The sequence below is a fragment of the Pan paniscus genome, chromosome 20 (genome assembly GCF_029289425.2).
Source record: "Pan paniscus chromosome 20, NHGRI_mPanPan1-v2.0_pri, whole genome shotgun sequence".
Lineage (NCBI taxonomy): Eukaryota > Metazoa > Chordata > Mammalia > Primates > Hominidae > Pan > Pan paniscus.
In genome coordinates this window covers 44,375,842-44,394,461 of record NC_073269.2, presented here as the reverse complement: position 1 = coordinate 44,394,461, position 18,620 = coordinate 44,375,842, and the positions used below count along the sequence as shown (strand labels likewise).

General features: G+C 49.9%; 1 protein-coding gene across 4 annotated transcripts in view; it reads right to left on the bottom strand.

The window, feature by feature from the left end:
* SIPA1L3 (signal induced proliferation associated 1 like 3) overlaps positions 1–18,620 on the bottom strand; it is a 312,831-nt gene that overhangs the window by 120,243 nt on the left and 173,968 nt on the right. For all 4 annotated transcript variants that reach the window (XM_034944253.3, XM_034944252.3, XM_055103150.2 and 1 more), the window contains 3 exons: positions 17,524–17,654; positions 6,255–6,443; positions 5,180–5,354 (listed from right to left, as the gene is read on the bottom strand). In XM_034944253.3, coding sequence (XP_034800144.2) covers positions 5,180–5,354; positions 6,255–6,443; positions 17,524–17,654 — 495 coding nt within the window. The remainder of the gene's footprint in view (positions 1–5,179; positions 5,355–6,254; positions 6,444–17,523; positions 17,655–18,620) is intronic.

Below are 18,620 nucleotides of genomic sequence, written 5' to 3'. Positions count from 1 at the left end.
ATTAAATACACTGGCCAGGCCTGGTGGTTCACACCTATAATCCCAGCACTTTGGGAGGCCGAGGCAGGTGGATCATCTGAGGTCAGGAGTTCGAGACCAGCCTGGCCAACAAGGTGAAACCCCGTCTCTACTAAAAGCACAAAAAATTAGCCAGGCCTGGTGGCGGGTGCCTGTAGTCCCAGCTACTCGGGAGGCTGAGGCAGGAGAATCGCTTGAACCCGGGAGGCGGAGGTTGCAGCGAGCCGAGATCACGCCACTGCACTCCAGCCTGGGAGACAGGGTTAGACTCTGTCTCAAAAAAAAAAAAAAAATTAAATACATTTAGATAAAAAGGAAACCCCATTGCTATGTACCCACCAGAATGGTAAAAATTAAAAAGTCTGACAGCACCAATGGTTGGCGAGGATGTGGAGCAAATGGAACCCTTGAGGTGGCTGGTTAGGTGTGTAACTTGGTACAAGCACTTTGGAAAACTTTTTAGCAATCTCTCTTATACCTGAAGACAGGCTTAACTGATAACCTAGCACTTCCTTTCCTTGGACCACAGCCCAGAGAAATCATGCACACGTGTCCTGGGATATGGGTACAAGAATCTTCAAGCGTCAGTCAAAAGAATGGGTGAACACACTGGTCAATTCACACTGTGGAAAAATATACAGCCAGGAAAAGGAATGAGTCGTGGCTGCAGCATGGGGAAATCCTCTAAATGTTGAGTGAAAGATGCTGACACAAAGCAGCACACACAGTGTGATCCCATTCATGTGACATGCAAAAGCAGGTCAGATTATACCAGTCAGGGATGTGTACGTAAGTAGCAAAACTATGAAGAAAAGCAAAGAAATGGTTATCATTGAGCATCAGGATATGAGTTCTCTCTAATAGGAGGGAGGGTTATGGCTAGGAAGAGGCAAACCTGCTTACTGAGCCCATGTTTCAGAGGGGGAAACTGAGGCATGGAGAGGGAGTGCCTTCCCAAGGTCACACTGTACTGAGTGGTAGCGTCTGGACCAGTACTCAGGCTGTTGGATTCCAGATCTGTTCTTTTTTTTTTTTTTTGAGACGGAGTTTCGCTCTGTCACCTAGGCTGGAGAGCAATGGCGCAATGTGGGCTCTCTGCAACCTCTGCCTCCTGGGTTCAAGCAATTCTCCTGCTTCAGCCTCCTGAGTAGCTGGGATTACAGGTGCCTGCCACCATGCCTGGATAATTTTAGTAATTTTAGTATTTTTAGTAGAGACGGGGTTTCACCACATTGCCCAGGCTGGTTGAACCACTGACCTCAGGTGATCCACCTGCCTCAGCCTCCCAAAGTGCTGGGATTACAGGCGTGAGCCACTGTGCCTGGCCTCCAGATCTGTTCTTAACAATATTCAATGCTGCCTCAGTGTCTGGCGAGGACACTGAGGCCACAGCTGCCAGTGCCAGAGCCAGGTTGGGAGCCGGGTAACATCCAGGTATCTGCTCAAGCCAGGGCCATTCTTGCCTGTAATTTGGGGAAACTCATTCCAGGAGCACTGTTTCCTGGGGTCCTCTAAGAGAACCCACTTCCTGGCCAGGCGCGGTGGCTCACGCCTGTAATCCTAGCACTTTGGGAGGCCGAGGTGGGTGGATCACCTGAGGTCAGGAGTTCAAGACCAGCTTGGCCAACACGGTGAAACCCCATCTCTACTAAAAATACACAATTAGTTGGGTCTGGTGGCACGCGCTTGTAATCCTAGCTATTCAGGAGGCTGAGGTGGGAGAGTCCCTTGAAACCAGGAGGTGAAGGTTGCAGTGAGCCAAGATCATTCTAATGCACTCCAGCCTGGGTGACAGAGCGAGACTGTCTCAAAAAAACAAAAAAACCAATACTAACACTCACACCTGCCAGCTTCCTCCACGCCAGGTGAGCCCAGGGAGGCCTGCTGCCTCCCCGCCCACCTAGGGGGACACCCACGCTGGCGGAGCTCTGGGAAGCACTCGGCACAGAGGGAGGGCTCAGGATGTTTGGGGCCAAGCTGACCCACAGAACCCTCACCATGCTTCCAAGATAAGCGCAATTATTACCTTCACTCTACAGATGAGGAAACTGAGGTCGAGAGAGGCAAAGCCACCTGTCCAAGATCACGAAACTAGCAAATGGCATAATAACATGCTCGTTCCTCCTACAGCCTCCTTCAGCGGAGGAGCAGGGGAAGGTGATGATGGCCCCAGACACCTGCCTAACACCTCACTTCTCTAAGATTTGTCTCCTGATCTGGGCTTCTGTTTTGTCTTCTAGAAGAGCAAACCGAGTCTTGGCGAGGTGTGGGGAAGAGCAATGTCTGACTGAGCCATCTTGGGGCCTTCTCACTCCCAGCTGACGAAAACCCACTACCAAGGACAGTGGTAGTCCATTCCCCAGGGAGCTGTGACACCTGTGAACATCACCCATCCACCCACCCAGCTACTTCTCATGAAACATTTCAATCCTATATATCATATACATATACATATATATATTTTTCTTTCTTTCTTTTTTTTTTTTTTTTTTGATATGGAGTCTCGCTGTTTCGCCCAGGCTGGAGTGCGGTGGTGCGATCTCGGCTCATTGCAAGCTCCGCCTTGCGGGTTCACGCCATTCTCCTGCCTCAGCCTCCAGAGTAGCTGGGACTACAGGCGCTCGCCTGTATTTTAGTAGAGACGGTGTTTCACCCTGTTAGCCAGGATGGTCTCGATCTCCTGACCTCATGATCCGCCCACCTTGGCCTCCCAAGTGCTGAGATTACAGGCGTGAACCACCGCGCCCGGCCCCTTTTTTTTTTTTTTGAGATGAAGTTTTGCTCTTGTTGCCCAGGCTCGAGTACAGTGGTGTGATCTCAGCTCACTGCAACCTCTGCCTCCCAGGCTCAAGCAATTCTCCTGCCTCAGCTTCCCAAGTAGCTGAGATTACAGGCATGTGCCACCACACCTGGTTACATTTTTGTATTTTTAGTAGAGACGGGGTTTCACCACGTTGGCGAGGCTGGTCTCGAACTCCTGCCCTCAGGTGATCCACCTGCCTCAGCCTCCCAAAATGTTGAGATTACAGGTGTGGGCCATTGCGCCCAGCCCCATATATCGTATATATTTATGTACACATACACATGATAAGCACAGAGACTGCTGCAACAAATACGTCCTATGTGATACCACCTTAAGAAAAAGACCACCACCCACACTCTAATGTGAGCACCGTTTCCTAGACACACCCACCTCTCCCCAGACAGCCAACCACTATCCTGCTTATTGTCTCCAGTATTCCCTTTTTTTTTTTTTTCTACTGATTGATTGAGACGGAGTCTTGCTCTGTCGCCCAGGCTGGAGTGCAATGGTGCGGTCTTGGCTCACTGCAACCTCTGCCTCCCGGGTTCAAGCGATTCGCCTCAGCCTCCCAAGTAGCTGGGATTATAGGCGTGAACCACCACGCCCAGCTAATTTTTTTGTATTTTTAGTAGAGATGGGGTTTCACCATTTTGGCCAGGCTGGTCTCGAACTCCTGACCTCAGGTGATCCACCCGCCTCGGCCTCCCAAAGTGCTGGGATTACAGGCATGAGCCACCATGGCTGGCCTATTTATTCTTGAGATGGGGCCTTGCTTTGTCATCCAGGCTGGAGTGTAGTGGCATGATCATAGCTCATTGCAGTCTCAAACTCCCAGGCTCAAGCAATCCACCCACCTCAGCCTCCCAAAGTGCTAGGATCACAGGCATGAGCCACCACGCTTGGCTCTGTTTTTCTTTAGAGTTCCACTGTGTAAGAGCATCCACCAACAATATATTGCTGGGTTTTTGTTTTTGCTTTTTTTTTTTTTTTCAGAGACAGGGTCTTGCTTTATTGCCCAGGCTGGTCTTGAACACCTGGCCTCAAGCAATCCTCCTTCCTTGGCCTCCCAAAGTGTTGGGATTACAGGTGTGAGTCATCCTGCTGGACCTTTTTGCCAGGTGTAGTGGCTCATGTGTGTAGTTCCAGCACTTTGGGAGGCCAAGGATCCCTGGAGGCCTTGTGTTTGAGACCAGTCTGGGTAACATAGCGAGACCTTGTCTCTATAAAAAATAATAATTGGCCAGGTGTGGTGGCTCACGCCTGTAATCTCAGCACTGTGGGAGGCCGAGGTGGGCAGATCACGAGGTCAGCAGTTCAAGACCAACCTGGCCAATATGGTAAATCCCCATCTCTACTAAAAATACAAAAACTAGCAGGGAGTGATGGCTCATGCCTGTAATCCCAGTTACTTGGGAGGCTGAGGCAGGAGAATTCCTTGAACCTAGGAGGCGGAGGTTGCAGTGAGCTGAGATTGCGCCACTGCACTCCAGCCTAGGCAATAGAGGCAGACTGTCTCAAAAAAAGAAAAAAAAGAAAAGAAAAGAAAAGAAAAAAATTGTTATGTAAAAGGCATCATTCAGGTCCCACTCTTCTGAGGCTTGCTGTCTTTGCGCAGCACGAAGCATGTGGCTCTCTTCCACGCTGATGCCCGTGGTGCCAGTTCATCTCCTCTGGGTGAACATGGCACAACTCTGCCAGTGTGCACTGGGTGCACCGAGGTGCCGGTGGTTAGGGATATTCAGTCCTCTCCTGCCATGCACATGCACATTAGACAGAGTGCATACCTAGGAGTGCAGGAGCTGAGTCACAGAGCAGGGTCTCTTCAAACTGGACTTGAATGTGCTGTACTGTTTTCCAAAGTGGCTGCACATGGCCAGGCATGGTGGCTCATGCCTGTAATCCCAACACTTTGAGAGGCTGAGGTGGGTGGATCACTTGAGGTCAGGAGTTTGAGACCAGTCTGGCCAACATGGTGAAAGCCTGTCTCTACTAAAAATACAAAAATTAGCCAAGAGTGGTGGTGCACACCTGTAGTCACAGCTAGTTGGGAGGCTGAGGCAGGAGAATCTTGCTTGAACCTGGGAGGTAGAGGTTGCAGTGAGATGGGATCATGCCACTGCACTCCAGCCTGGGCCACAGAGTGAGACTCTGTCTCAAAAACAACAACAACAACAACAACAACAAGTACAACAACACGAAAAAATTAAGTGGCTGCACTTATTTGTGCTCCTACAAGTGAAGTCTGAGAGCTCCCACTGCTCCACGTCCCCACCTTGGCATCCCCAGGCCTTTTAAGCTTTGCCTGTTGAGTAGGAGTGCAGCGGTGGCTCACTGTGATCTAACTGGCCCCCTACTTACTCTTGACGTCCAGCTGGGCAGCGTACTTGGTGAAGCCCTTCAGGCAGATCTTCTCGCCGATGAGGGAGAGGAACTCCTCAAAGGCGGGGCCGGCCTCCTCATTGTTGTACATCTCCTCCTCGGAGCTCTGGCCGGCCTTGCAATAGAGGATGCCCACCTTGTGCTTCCGGCAGAGCTGCAGAGGCAAGAGTGGCTTTGTGGAGGCAGGCCAGGCAGAGATGGCAGAGGGAAGGGAGCAAGGGGTATGTCTGAGGCCTTCGGCCCTGGGAGCTGCTGGGACCACTCGGGAACCCAGAGCCATAGCCAGACAGGGGAAAACAGTGTTGGGGCATGGCAGCATGTCCCAGTTGTCCCTCCCCCTCCCTTTCACTCCAGAGAAGCACAACGAGGTATCCAGGCCGCCTCTTCTCGCTATGGCGGGTGGAGGACGGCTGGTGATGCCACGCTTGCATGAAAGAGACTGTTGCCTTGGCCGGCATCCCACAGTAGGTGGACTGGGATGGGCTGAGATTCTGCAAAAGCAAAATCTGGAGGGCTCAAGGCTTATAGTCAATACCTTTTTTAGGGAGTGGGCTCCCAATAACTATGTTTGCTTTAGGTATCCTGGATCCCCCTGGTCATTGGTGACTGGGCCACGGACAGCCACCTGACCTACGCATAGCCCAATCGATGGCTCTCCTGTGACCAGGGTCAGCCTGCTGGGGTCTGCATGTGGCTGTAATTCTAACAGACTGGGAGCTGTGGGAGAGGCAAGAGAAGCAGAGGGAGCCAGCGTGTGGAGCGGGGAGGAAAGACACACTAACCCCCCACTATAGACACATATATGCATGCACACATGGGGACCTAGCAGCTATCTCATCCCCAGACAATCTCCCTCCTTTAGGAGACCCAGTTACATTCTTGCTCTTGGCACCACTAGAATTTGATTTGAATCCCTCCTTTTGCTGAAACCAGCTTAAGTAGGTTTCTGTTACTTGCAAAGAAAAAAGAAAGTGACCAAGATAGAAAAAGCTACCAGGAGTGGGGTTGCAAGGTACTGCCCCAGCAGCACCCCCACCTCCAGCCCCTGACTCACCCCTTGCTCATCGAGCTTCAGCAGTTGCTCCGTCACCTTGGGGGTGTTGAGGGCCAGCCGCAGGCAGTGGATGTTGAGCTCGGGGATGACATACTCCAGGGCATCCTTCAAGGGCAGGCCCCGCCCGGTCCCATGCTTGGTGGCTGTGGGCGTAGCATCTTCCAGGATGGAGCCCCGCAGGGTGATGAGCTACTCAAGAGAGAGAAGGGAAGGTTAGGGGGCTCTTGAGACCTAAAAAGGGATAAGAGCATAGCAGAGGTATCTTGTTTTGAAAGAGACATGTGTGATGATTGGAAGTTTGTGCTCTAAGGTCAGAAAGCCCTAAGTCTGAGCCAGAGCTTGAACCTGCTGCCTCCTGGCTGTGTGGTCTTGACCAAGTGACTTCATATCTCTGAGCCTCAGCTTGCTCTTTTGTGAAATGGGTACAGGATGGTATCGTAACCTTGAAGGGGTGTTGGGAGGATTAAATGAGACAATAATGTAAACTACCTTCATTTGTTCAACATATACTGGCTGAGTGCCTCCTGTGAGGCACTGAGTCCTACTCTAGGTGCAATGAACAAAGACCCTTGTCCTTGTGGAGCTGACACTGGAATGGGGGAGATGAATTATGTAAGGCAGTAGGGAGCATAATGAAGAAAACAGGTCCTACCAGGAGGTGGGCTCTTGTCATTATTACAGTAACACTGTATTATGTACACATTACTGTAAATGCTCAAGTAAAACACCCACCTGCCTTGAATACCGGCATCATCTTGGATCTTGAACTGTGGCACTGGTTTCAGACCAGTTTCATTAAAAAAAAAAAAAAAAAAAAAAAAAAAGGCCAGGCGTGGGTGGCTCACACCTGTAATCCCAGCACTTTGGGGAGGCCAAGGTGGGCGGATCACTTGAGGTCAGGAGTTCGAGACCACCCTGGCCAACATGGTGAAACCCCATCTCTACTAAAAATATAAAAATTAGCCAGGCATGGTGGCATGCACCTGTAATCCCAGCTACTTGGGAGGCTGAGGCAGAAGAATCACTTGAACCCAGGAGGCGGAGGTTGCAGTGAGCCAAGATCGCGCCACCGCACTCCAGTCTGGGCAACAGAGCAACACTCAGTCTGAGAAAAGAAAAGAAAAGAAGAAGAGAAGAGAAGAAAAGAAAGGAGGGAGGCTAGGAAAGAGAGAAGAGAAAAGAAAAGAAAAGGACAAGACAAGACACCACCAGTGATTCTAATTTGGTTGGTCTGGGATGGGGCCAGACATGCATGTTTGTATACATGGCATATTTTTAATCCTTCTCAGGTGCTTCTGATGTGCAGTCAGGGATGAAAACCTTTAGTCAAAGCCAATCACAGCCATCTCATTCCCATTCCCCAGATGTTGCTTCCCAAGTTTTTCCTATAGGCAACCATGTGATCAATTCCAGGCAATGAGATATGAGGAGAATTGTGCTTGGCGAGGACTTCTGGGGCAGATTTCCCTCTAATAAAAGGAAAGCCCCCTTTGGGAGGCCGAGGCGGGCGGACCACTTGAGGTCAGGAGTTTGAGACCAGCCTGGCCAACATGGCAAAACGCTGTCTCCATTAAAAATACAAAAATTAGCTGGGCCTGGTGGTGCATGCCTGTAATCCCAGCTACTCAGGAGGCTGTGGCAGGAGAATTGCTTGAACCTGGGAGGCAGAGGTTGCAGTGAGCCAAGATTGTGCCACTGCACTCCAGCCCGGGTGACAGAGCAAGACTGTCTCAAAAAAAAAAAAAAAAAAAAGAAAGCCCCTTTCCACCTGCCCACTTCTTTGTGTGATGGGCAGTGGTATGAGAATGAAATGTTTGGAGCTGTGGCAGCCAGATTGCAATCATGAGGAAAGAGACAACAAAAAGTCACAGAAGTTAATCCTTGCAGCTGCCTACATCCAGACTTATTAGATGATTAAAATAACCTCCCTTTGTTTTAGCTATTGGTAGTCAGGTTTTCTATCGCTTTGCAGCCAAATAAATGTCTAACTTATATACCTTAATAACAAGTCACATTTATGAAGGTGCAGTTCACTGCACTGTGCTCCAGGTACTATAGTAATAACTGTACGTATAGGTCTGTTCAAGGGAGGTTTTATCTCTGATTTACAGAGAAGCAAATTGAAGTTCCAAGAGGTTATGTGCCTTATCCAAGGTCACCACAGCTGACAAAATGGCAACCAAGATTCCAACCCAGTCCTGACTTCTCCAAAGCTCGTGGTTTGTTTTGAGATATATATATTTGGTATGTGTATGGTGAGGTATAATCCAAATATATAAAGTATACAGGCCAGACACCGTGGCTCACACCTGTAATCCCAGCACTTTGAGAGGCCGAGGTGGGCAGATCACCTGAGGTCAGGAGTTTGAGACCAGCTTGACCAACATGGGTGAAACCCTGTCTCTACTAAAAATACAAAAATTAGCCGGGCGTGGTGGCGCATGCCTGTAATCCCAGCTACTTGGGAGGCTGAGGCAGAAGAATCGCTTGAACCCAGGAGGAGGAGGTTGCAATGAGCTGAGATCGTGCCATTGCACTCCAGCCTGGGCAACAAGAGTGAAACTCCGTCTAAAAAAAAAGTACATAACACATAGATGTGAGGCCGAAGAAAGTATCAGAAAGCAAATACCTGGGTAATCACTATCCAAATCAAGAAATGTATTTCCAGCACCCACAGCCCATTTGTACCCCTTTTTCCTCAAAATTAACTCTATCCTGACTTTCAACACCATCATTTATTTCTGTCTATTTTTGAACTTCAGGCAGTTTGTAGTTTTTTATTCTTTTTTTCTTTTGAAGACAGGGTCTAACTCTGTTGCCCAGGCTGGAATGGAGTGGCACAATCATGGTTCACTGCAGCCTCGACCTCCTGGGCGCAACAGATCCCCTGCCTCAGCCTCCTGAGCAGCTGGGACTATAGGCATGTGCCACCATGCCTGGCTAATTTTGTATATTTTTGTAGAGACAGAGTCCCACTATGTTGCCCAGGCTGGTCTGCAACTCCTAGGCTCAAGTGATCCTCCTGCCTCGGCCTCCTGAAGTGCCAGGATTACAGGTGTGAGCCACTGCGCCCAGCCAGGCAGTTTGTATTCTTTTGTTATCTAGCTTCTTTCTCTGAATGCTACATATATGAGCTGCAGCTATGCTGTTGCGAGAGGCTGACGTTTTACTCCTTTTCACTGTTGATGAGCACCAGAACTGCTTCCAGTATTTGCCAACTGTGAATAGTGCTGTTAGGAACCCTCACAGAAGCACCTCAGTGCACATGAACACCTTTTCTTTTGGGTTTATGCCTAGGATAGAAATTGCTAAATCACCAGGCATGCTAATCTTCAATTTTACTGAACTGCCAAACAGTTTTCCAAGTGGTTGTACCAATTTACACCCCACCAGCCCTGTCTGAGAGCCCCTGCTGCTCCACATCCTCACTAATACCAGCTCATGCTTGTAGCCACAGCATGCTGCTGGCCACCAGGTTATGCCATGCACTGGACCAGCACCACACCAAGAACGCACAAAGAAAAATCCCTCTCCAGGGGGCTTGTTACAAGCACCCAAAGTACACTTGGGGCTGTGGTTTAAAGACTAAGGAGGAGGCCAGGTGCGGTGGCTCACACCTCTAATCCCAGCACTTTGAGAGGTCGAGGTGGGCGGATCACTTTAGGTCAGGAGTTCGAGACCAGCCTGGCCAACGTGGTGAAACCCTGTCTCTACTAAAATAGAAAAATTAGCCAGGCATGATGGCTCATGCCTCTAATCCCAGTTACTCAGGAGGCTGAGGCAGGAGAATCACTTGAACCCAGGAGGCGGAGGTTGCAGTGAGCCAAGATTGTGCCACTGCACTCCAGCCTAGGCGACAGAGTGAGACTCCGTCTCAACAAAAACAACAAAAAGACTAAGGAGGATAAGTATTAACTGCAAAAACATGCTTGCCTAAGTCGACAAACACAGGAGGTGGCAAAAATAACATGTCATGACTTCACCTCTAAGCACACAACCCACCCTCACCAAATAGCACCTGGGCGAGAGGCATGTGTGGAAGGAATAGAATGATCCCACTTCTGGCCCCGGTAATTAACAAACAAACAAATCTCTCTTATCACAAGCACGGTAGTGTCAAAACCAATCATGAAAAGCAATGATGTTGGGGGCTTTGCCCTGTCAATCTGAGTGGCCCTGGGGTTGTGGGTTTCAGTTAAGACCAACAGGATCAGTGTCTTTATATCTTACTGACACTGTCCCACAGTGCCCTCTGCTGGGAACGAGGGACAGCACGGACCAGAAATCTTCCTTCTTCCTCCCTGGAGACGGGTGACTTACAGTCACATTTTGGCTCTGACCACCTCATCGGCGCGCACTACTTGAAAAACTCCTTTAGCACTGGGGACAGTAAGTGGGACACTGGCAGGTCATGAGTGGCCACCTCACTCTCCACCTGGTCACCCCCACCATCACCTCCCACCTGGACAGCAGCCTCCTCCAGGTCTCCCTGCCCCTGCCCTGTCCCCAGTCCATTCTTTCTACAGCTGCCTGAGTCAGATCACAGCCTTCCTCTGCTCAGAGGCTGAAAACATCTGGCATCAGCTAGTCGAGAGCAACAAATCAAGTGAGCTGTGAAAGGCACACAGTACCATGCAAACAAGGAGGTTCCAGCTGGTACAGGTTATCCCCACTCACTCCTGACTCAGACGTACTCCCCGCTTGACTCTGTGCTGGGCGGCAGGTGTACCCTTCAAGAACATTTCCTAGGAGGTTACTTAGGAGGTGGTCTGCCTGGGTTTGAATTCTAGCTCTAGCTCCTCCCTAGCTATGTGACTCTGGGCAAGTCGCTTAATTTCCCTATTTCCTCATTGATAAAATGGGGATAAAAATGCCTGCCTCAAGGCAATGAAAGGATTAAAAAAGATCCGTGCATAATGCTTAGTGCTGTATCTTGGGTATAGAGTGAGAGCTCAATGTGTGCTAACCATTATTATCTGTAGATGTGTGTTAAATGTTTATGGACAAAGCCACATGCATAGTTAATAGTTTTAAAAATATTATTTCTTTTTTATTTATTTTGTTTTTGGAGACAGAGTTTCGCTCTTGTCGGCCAAGCTGGAATGCAATGGTGTGATCTTGGCTCACTGCAACCTCTGCCTCCTGGGTTCAAGTGATTCTCCTGCCTCAGCCTCCTGGGATTACAGGTAGCTGGGATTACAGGAGTGTGCCACCATGCCCAGATAATTTTTGTATTTTTAGTAGAGATGGAGTTTTGCCATGTTGACCAGGCTGGTCTCGAACCCCTGACCTCAGGTGATTCACCTGCGCAGGCCTCCAAAAGTGCTGGGATTACACGCATGAGCTACCACGCCTGGCAATTAATTTATTTTTAATAGAGATGGGGTCTCGCTACGTTGTCCAGGTTGGTCTCAAATTCCTGGGCTCAAGCAATCTTCCCGCCTCAGCTTCCCAAAGTGCTGGGATTACAGGTGTGAGCCACTGCACCTAGCTGAGTTTTAAATTTTTTAACCTTAAGCAGGAAGCTACATTTTTTGCTTTTCCCCCTACTTAACAATATGCTTTGGAGATTGTTCATTTAAACATACACACGGCCAGGTGCAGTGGCTCATGCCTGTAATCTCGGCATTTTGGGAAGCCAGAGGAGGAGGGTCACCTGAGCTCAGGAGTTCAAGACCAGCCTGGGCAACATAGTGAGATTCTGTCTCTAAAAACAAAACAAAATTATTAGCCAGGCATGGTGGTGCATGCCTGTGGTCTCAGCTACTTGGGAGGCTGAGGCAGGAGGATCGCTTGAGCCCGGGAATTCGAGGCTGCAGCGAGCTATGACTGCACCATTGCACTTCAGCCCAGGGGACAGAGTAAGACCTTGTCTCAAAAATAAATAAGCAAATTTACACAGACACACACACAGTCAGATGTACCTATTGAACAAAAACGGGGTCACACTTGCTTTTTTCACTAATGAAACTTTCCTTTTTCTACTTTGCATACTTATGTATTGTCTAAGTTCTTAATAATGAGCGTTTGGTACTTTTTAAATAAAAAAGAAAAACCAATAAAATAAAAATCCAAATCTCTAACCCTATCAGAACTAAAGCCTGTCAAAAATCACGTGTTCTAGGCCAATGAGAACCACTGGGCCTTGTGGGGGGGGTGCCACGCAGTTCCTGGCTGGTTGCCGTCCCCACTCTGTCCCCAGTGTCCTGGGTGAGACAGTGCCAGAGAAGGGACCTGAGACAGGGCAGCCCTGGCCTGGCGCTCATCCTGTCCAGGCTCTCTGGGGTTTGGACAAGCAGTGCCAAAGCCCAGCTCCAAGTCTGTTCCTGCCTTGGTGGGGAGCCTGGCACTGCCAATGCTCATATCCCATCTGCTGGGAGATGCGGGTCCACTCGAGACTGTCTGCTTGGTGGCCGGGGACGGCCATCTGGGGCAGGCTGGCTGGCTTGGAAGGCAGCCCAGACCTCTCGCTCTGGCCCCTATGCCCTAGTTTACAGGACCCCAAGGCATGTGTGTGTGTGGATATGAGAAGGGCAGAACCCCATCCGTGAGCTCAACCTATGCTTCCCAGCATGGGGCTCTGACCTCCCAGGAAGGAACATCGGCTGCAACAGTGGTGCCGATCATAATCACTTCCAGTCAAGTGTCAGGTCCCCCACTGCCTGCTTGATATGTGCAACCTCACCGAGCCCACAACACAGTTCTGTAAGCTGAGAATTTCCAAGGGGGAAACTGAGGCTCTGAGAGGAAAGGATCCATGTGCCCAAGGTTCTAGAACTGCTGAGTGGTCAAACTAGGACTCACAGGACGTCTCCAACCCACGGAGCATGGCTCCGCCTCAGAACCTCTGCACTGGCTGTTCGCTCTGCCTGGAATGCTCTTCTTCCAGTTGTCCACACGGCTCCCTCTCCCCTCCTCTAGGTTTACTCCAATGTTACCTTCCCAGTGATGCCTCCCTTGACCTTCCTGTTAAAAATCTAAGCACCTGGGCCGGGTGTGGTGGCTCATGCCTGTAATCCCAGCACTTTGGGAGGCTGAGGCGGGTAGATCACCAGGTCAGGAGATTGAGACCATCCTGCCTAACACAGTGAAACCCCGTCTCTACTAAAAATACAAAAAATTAGCAGGGTGTGGTAGTGGGAGCCTGTAGTCCCAGCTACTCAGGAGGCTGAGGCAGGAGAATGGCGTGAACCTGGGAGGCGGAGCTTGTGGTGAGCAGAGATCACGCCACTGCACTCCAGCCTGGGGAACAAAGCTAGACTCCGTCTCGGAAAAAAAAAAAAAAAAAAAAAAAATCTAAGCACCTGCCACACTCACCATTCCTCCTTGCTTTGTCCCCCACCTTGTCACCATGGGAAGCACCTACAGCATAATTTGCTAAGGTGTTCTGCGTCCTTTTGTCTCCCCCTCAAACACCCAGTCTCACGAGCATCTTTGCTGCCTTGTTTGCTACAGTACCCTCCATGCCCAGCATAGAGCTGGGACGGGGGAATGCTGAGCAAATGTCTGTGGAATGGATGGATCCCAGGCCTGTGGCTGTGAGACTCAAAGAGTCCCCGTGCTGTCATCAGGGATGGATCAGAGTCCCCCACGGCTAGTTTTGTAGGTGCTGGGGGTGGGAAGTGGACGGGAGCAGGTACACACTGGGAATGGCATCAAGCCAGTTTCAAACTTAGTGAACAGGAAATTACAGCAAAAAATTATATAACCCAGTATCCATGCACTAAAGTCTCACGACTCTCAGCATGTGTGACATAGTCTGGGTTTTTTTTTTTTTTAATATTATACGTTAAGTTCTAGGGTACATGTGCACAACGTGCAGGTTTGTTCCATAGGTATTACATGTGCCATGTTGGTTTGCTGCACCCATTAACTTGTCATTTACATTAGGTATTTCTCCTAATGCTATGGTCTGGTATTTTTTATTTTTTAGAGACACGGGTATCACTGTGGTGCCTAGGCTGGTCTTGAACTCCAGGCTTCAAGCAATCCTTCCATCTTAACCTCCTACCCCAAAATGCTGGGATTACAGGTGTGAGCCACCATGCCTGCCTATATATTGTATTTTCTTTTCTTTTTTTTTTTTTTGAGATGGAGTCTCACTGTGTCACCCAGCCTGGAGTGCAATGGAGTGATCTTGGCTCACTGCAACCTCCACCTCTCAGGTTCAAGCGATTCTCCTGCCTCAGCCTCCTGAGAAGCTGGGATTACAGTCACCTGCTACCATGCCTAGCTAATTTTTTTTTTGTATTTGTAGTAGAGACAGGGTTTCGCCATGTTGGCCAGTCTGGTCTCGAACTCCTGACCTTGGGTGATCCACCCGCCTCAGCCTCCCAAAGTGCTGGGATTACAGACGTAAGCCTCCACGCCCCGCCTATTATATTTTCATTACGAACAAAAACACAAACGCTAGCACTGAGTTGGTTGAGCTCCTAACTCATGAGTGGGTCCAGTGTGCAGTCTAAGCTGACTTAGTCAAAACCCAGAGGCAGCCGAGTGCGGCGGCCAGAACACAGGCAGGCACCCTGCCCTGCCACTCCCTGGAGGGTGCTTTGGGCAAGTCTCTTAACCTCTCTGTGCCTGTTCTGTCATCTGTAAATGAGGACAACAGAGTCTTCACCCTAGAATCGTGATGAGATTTAAGTGAGTTAATAGATATAAAAGGTATAGAATATTGCCTGACACACAGTATAAAGGAGATTTGCAGTAATAATAGCCTTAATAATAAATATTTTATATATACGTATGTGTATGTATATATTTTTGAGACCGAGTCTTACTGTGTCACCCAGGCTGGAGTCCAGTGGTGTGATCTTGGCTCACTACAACCTCTACCTCCTGGGTTCAAGAGATTCTCATGCCTCAGCCTCCCGAGCAGCTAAGACTACAAGTGTGCACTAATATACCCAGCTAATTTTTGCGTTTTTAGTAGAGACAGGGTTTTACCATATTGGCCAGGCTGGTCTCGAACTCCAGGGCTCAAGGGACCCACCTGCCTTGGCCTCCCAAAGTGCTGGGATTACAGGTGTGAGCCGCTGCACCCAGCCTATTTATAAGTATATGACTGTAGGCGTCATTTCACCACCCAGCAGTTGCCCATATGTCCTAAAACAGCCAGATGCAGTGTGAGCTGTCACCTCTCATTCTGCTCTGGTGCTCATCTGGCCAGAAAGGTGGGTAGAGGGAGGAGAGGGCTGGGGAGACAGAGGCTGGTGACCACCTGTGGTTTGGCGCACATGGTTTTAGGGCTGCCTCTTCCTGGCTACTGCAAAGCCTCCGCGCCATCCCATTCCCCCAACTCAGTGGGAAGGTCTTGGTCAGGGGATGGGGCGAGGGCACTCCGAGCTGCATCTGCCAGCCTGGATGAGGTCCAGGACTTGGCTGGCCCCACAATCAAGTCCTTGGCAGCCTCAGCCTGCTAGGCATCCATGTCTGGGCAAAGGCCAGGCCCAAGGGGCTGGGGCAATGCAGGCTGAGGGAGACCCATTTTGGAGGGCCTGCCTAGCTGGCAAATGCCACTTTTCTGAAAGGTCTTCCTTATTTGGGTCTTCTGGACCTCTCTGTCATTTCTGCTTCCCTGGGTCCCCTCTTTTTGCTGAGGATCTGCCCTGCCTCCTCCTCCAGGGAGCTCTGGTGGAACTGTCAATCACAGTGCCTGGCCCTGCCCCTGGACCCAGGGCTAGACCGGGCAGTTTCCTCTACCACCCCTGATCACAGCGACCGGCTCAGGACTTGGGCTTGTGATCTAAAGCAGAGCCAGAGTTCTTCCCAGATAAATCAGTGTAAGCCTTTTTTTTTTTTTTTTTTTTTTTTGAGATGGAGTTTTGCATGTGTCACCTAGGCTGGAGTACAATGGCGCAATCTCAGCTCACTGCAACCTCCGCCTCCCGGGTTCAAGCAATTCTCCTGTCTCAGCCTCCCGAGTAGCTGGGATTACAGGTGCCTGCCACCACGCCCAGCTAATTTTTGTATTTTTAGTAGAGACGGGGTTTTACCATGTTGGCCAGGCTAGTCTCGAACCCCTGACCTCAGGTGACCTGCCTGCCTCGGCCTCCCAAAGTGCTGGGATTACAGGCGTGAGCCACTGCGCCTGGCCAGTCCAAGCCTTTTGGATGAGACGGTGCAAAGATTTGAGCAGCCCATCTCCCTGTTCCCATGACATGGTGAGAGCTTGTTAGTGGCAGAAGAAAATGACACTCGCGATGCAAAAAGCAGAGCCAAGCAGAGAGCTAAAGAAGCAGAGTTCTGGCAACTGCATTTGAGTCTCTAAGTCCAGCTATGCCTGAAGCTTGCCCTACCCCTAGATTTGCAGTTACATGAACCAATGAATGCTATTTCTGACTTTAGCAAGTTAGATTTCTGTCACTTACAATTTAGAGTCCTAATAGAGCATGGGTGCCCCAACAGGCCTTCCCCACTAGCCACAGCTGACATTTAATCCAGGGGAAGGCCTCCAGCCAGGACCATGGGCTTCTCTACTCAGAATGGAAAGTGACACATTGGGAGTACCTTGAGCTGATTGGCATAACAGCAGTACCTGTGGTTGAGAGTCCCCAGTTCCTGTCCTGCCTGAGGCTTGTTGCCTTAATTCTTTCCATTATGTAGGACACCTCATGTTCCTAAAATGATCCCTTACCTTCCCTTTTATTTCTTATGCTTATTAGAGTTAATCTCTTGCAAACAGGTTTTGTAATGTTGGGCTCTGAAGTCAGACACCCTGGACTGAAATCTTGGTCTGGCTACTAATTCACTGATCCTATAGAAATCATTTAATTTCTTTCTTTTTTTTTTTTTTGAGACACAGTCTCACTCTGTCACTCAGGCTGGCAGGCTGGAGTGCAGTGGCATAAACTCAGCTCACTGCAGCCTCTGCCTCTCAGGTTCAAGCAATTCACCTGGCTCAGTCTCCCCAATAGCTGGGATTACAGGCGCCTGCTACCACACCTGGCTAATTTGTATTTTTGGTAGAGATGGGGTTTCGCCATGTTGGTCAGGCTGGTCTTGAACTCTTGACCTCAAGTGGGCCACCCGCCAAGCTTCCCAAAGTGCTGGGATTACAGGCGTGAGCCACCATGCCTGGCCAGAAGTCATTTAAATTCTGCGTCTTAGTTTCTTCCTCTGTGAGATGGAGAGACTAACAGGATTGCTCTCCCGGGGTTGTTGGGAGGATTCCATGAGATGAAGCTGGGGAAGCGTTTGCCCCTAGAACCTGGCTCGAGATGTGAGTGGCTATGATTTCTTTAATAAGAACGAGAGTGATGGGACCTACCTCGCGGGTCCGGAAGATGATCCTGTACTGGTACTGAGGTCCATGCTCCTTGTGGTCTTCCAGCTTCTCCCGCTTAATGCTCACAGCCACTGGCCCCAGCTTCTCATCCACGCCAAAGTAATTGGCATGTTCTAAGAAGGAAGAGCAGGCGAGTTCAGGCTCAGCTGTCTGGGAAGGAGGGGCCCTGATGCCCAGCAGGCCTGCAGACAGGGCGACCAGGCAGGGTCCTGTGCAATCTGGGATGCTGGTCACGCAAACCTCATGCCTGGTCACAGACACCCCCAGTGGAGAAACTGTAAGAGGCAAAAGCCCACCTTACTGTACCACCTGCCAAGCCACAGAACTTTTCTGAGCCTCAGCGCTCTCATCTGAGAAAACAGGACCTTGATGCCACCCACAATTCAGAGAGCGGATGTGAAGGCAAAATGAAGCTACAAATATGAAACGCTTAGTACAGTACATGGCATGCCATCAACCCAGCATCACTGCGATTAATCCCGTGTTTGCAAATGGTCCACTTGGTTTAACTGCGGATTAGCCCTTGTGAAACTGTTAAGTAAGATTCTAGAGAGCCTCCTCACACCTGGGCTCTGCCCCTTAATAGATGTCTGGCCCCAGCCAAGTCGCTAGATAGCATTTTCAGCCGTAAAGTTAAAGGTGGACCCAGCCATCAGCACCGTGCCAGGCACATAGTACGCACATGATGAGTGTTGGCAATGACCATCCCCAGTTGTTGGTGCCTGTCAGGGACCACGATAGGGGCCCCTAGGCATCACCTTTATCTCACCATGTTTCTTTACCTAGGTAACTTCAACACTGCTTTTTTTTTCTTCTTCTTCTTCTTCTTTTTGAGACTGTTGCCCAGACTGGAGGGCATTGGCGCGATCTCGGCTCACTGCAAGCTCTACCTCCCGGGTTCACTCCATTCTCCTGCCTCAGCCTCCCGAGTAGCTGGGACTACAGGCACCCGCCACTGCGCCCGGCTAATTTTTTATATTTTTAGTAGAGACAGGGTTTCACTGTGTTAGCCATGATGGTCTCGATCTCCTGACCTTGTGATCCGCCCACCTTGGCCTCCCAAAGTGCTGGGATTACAG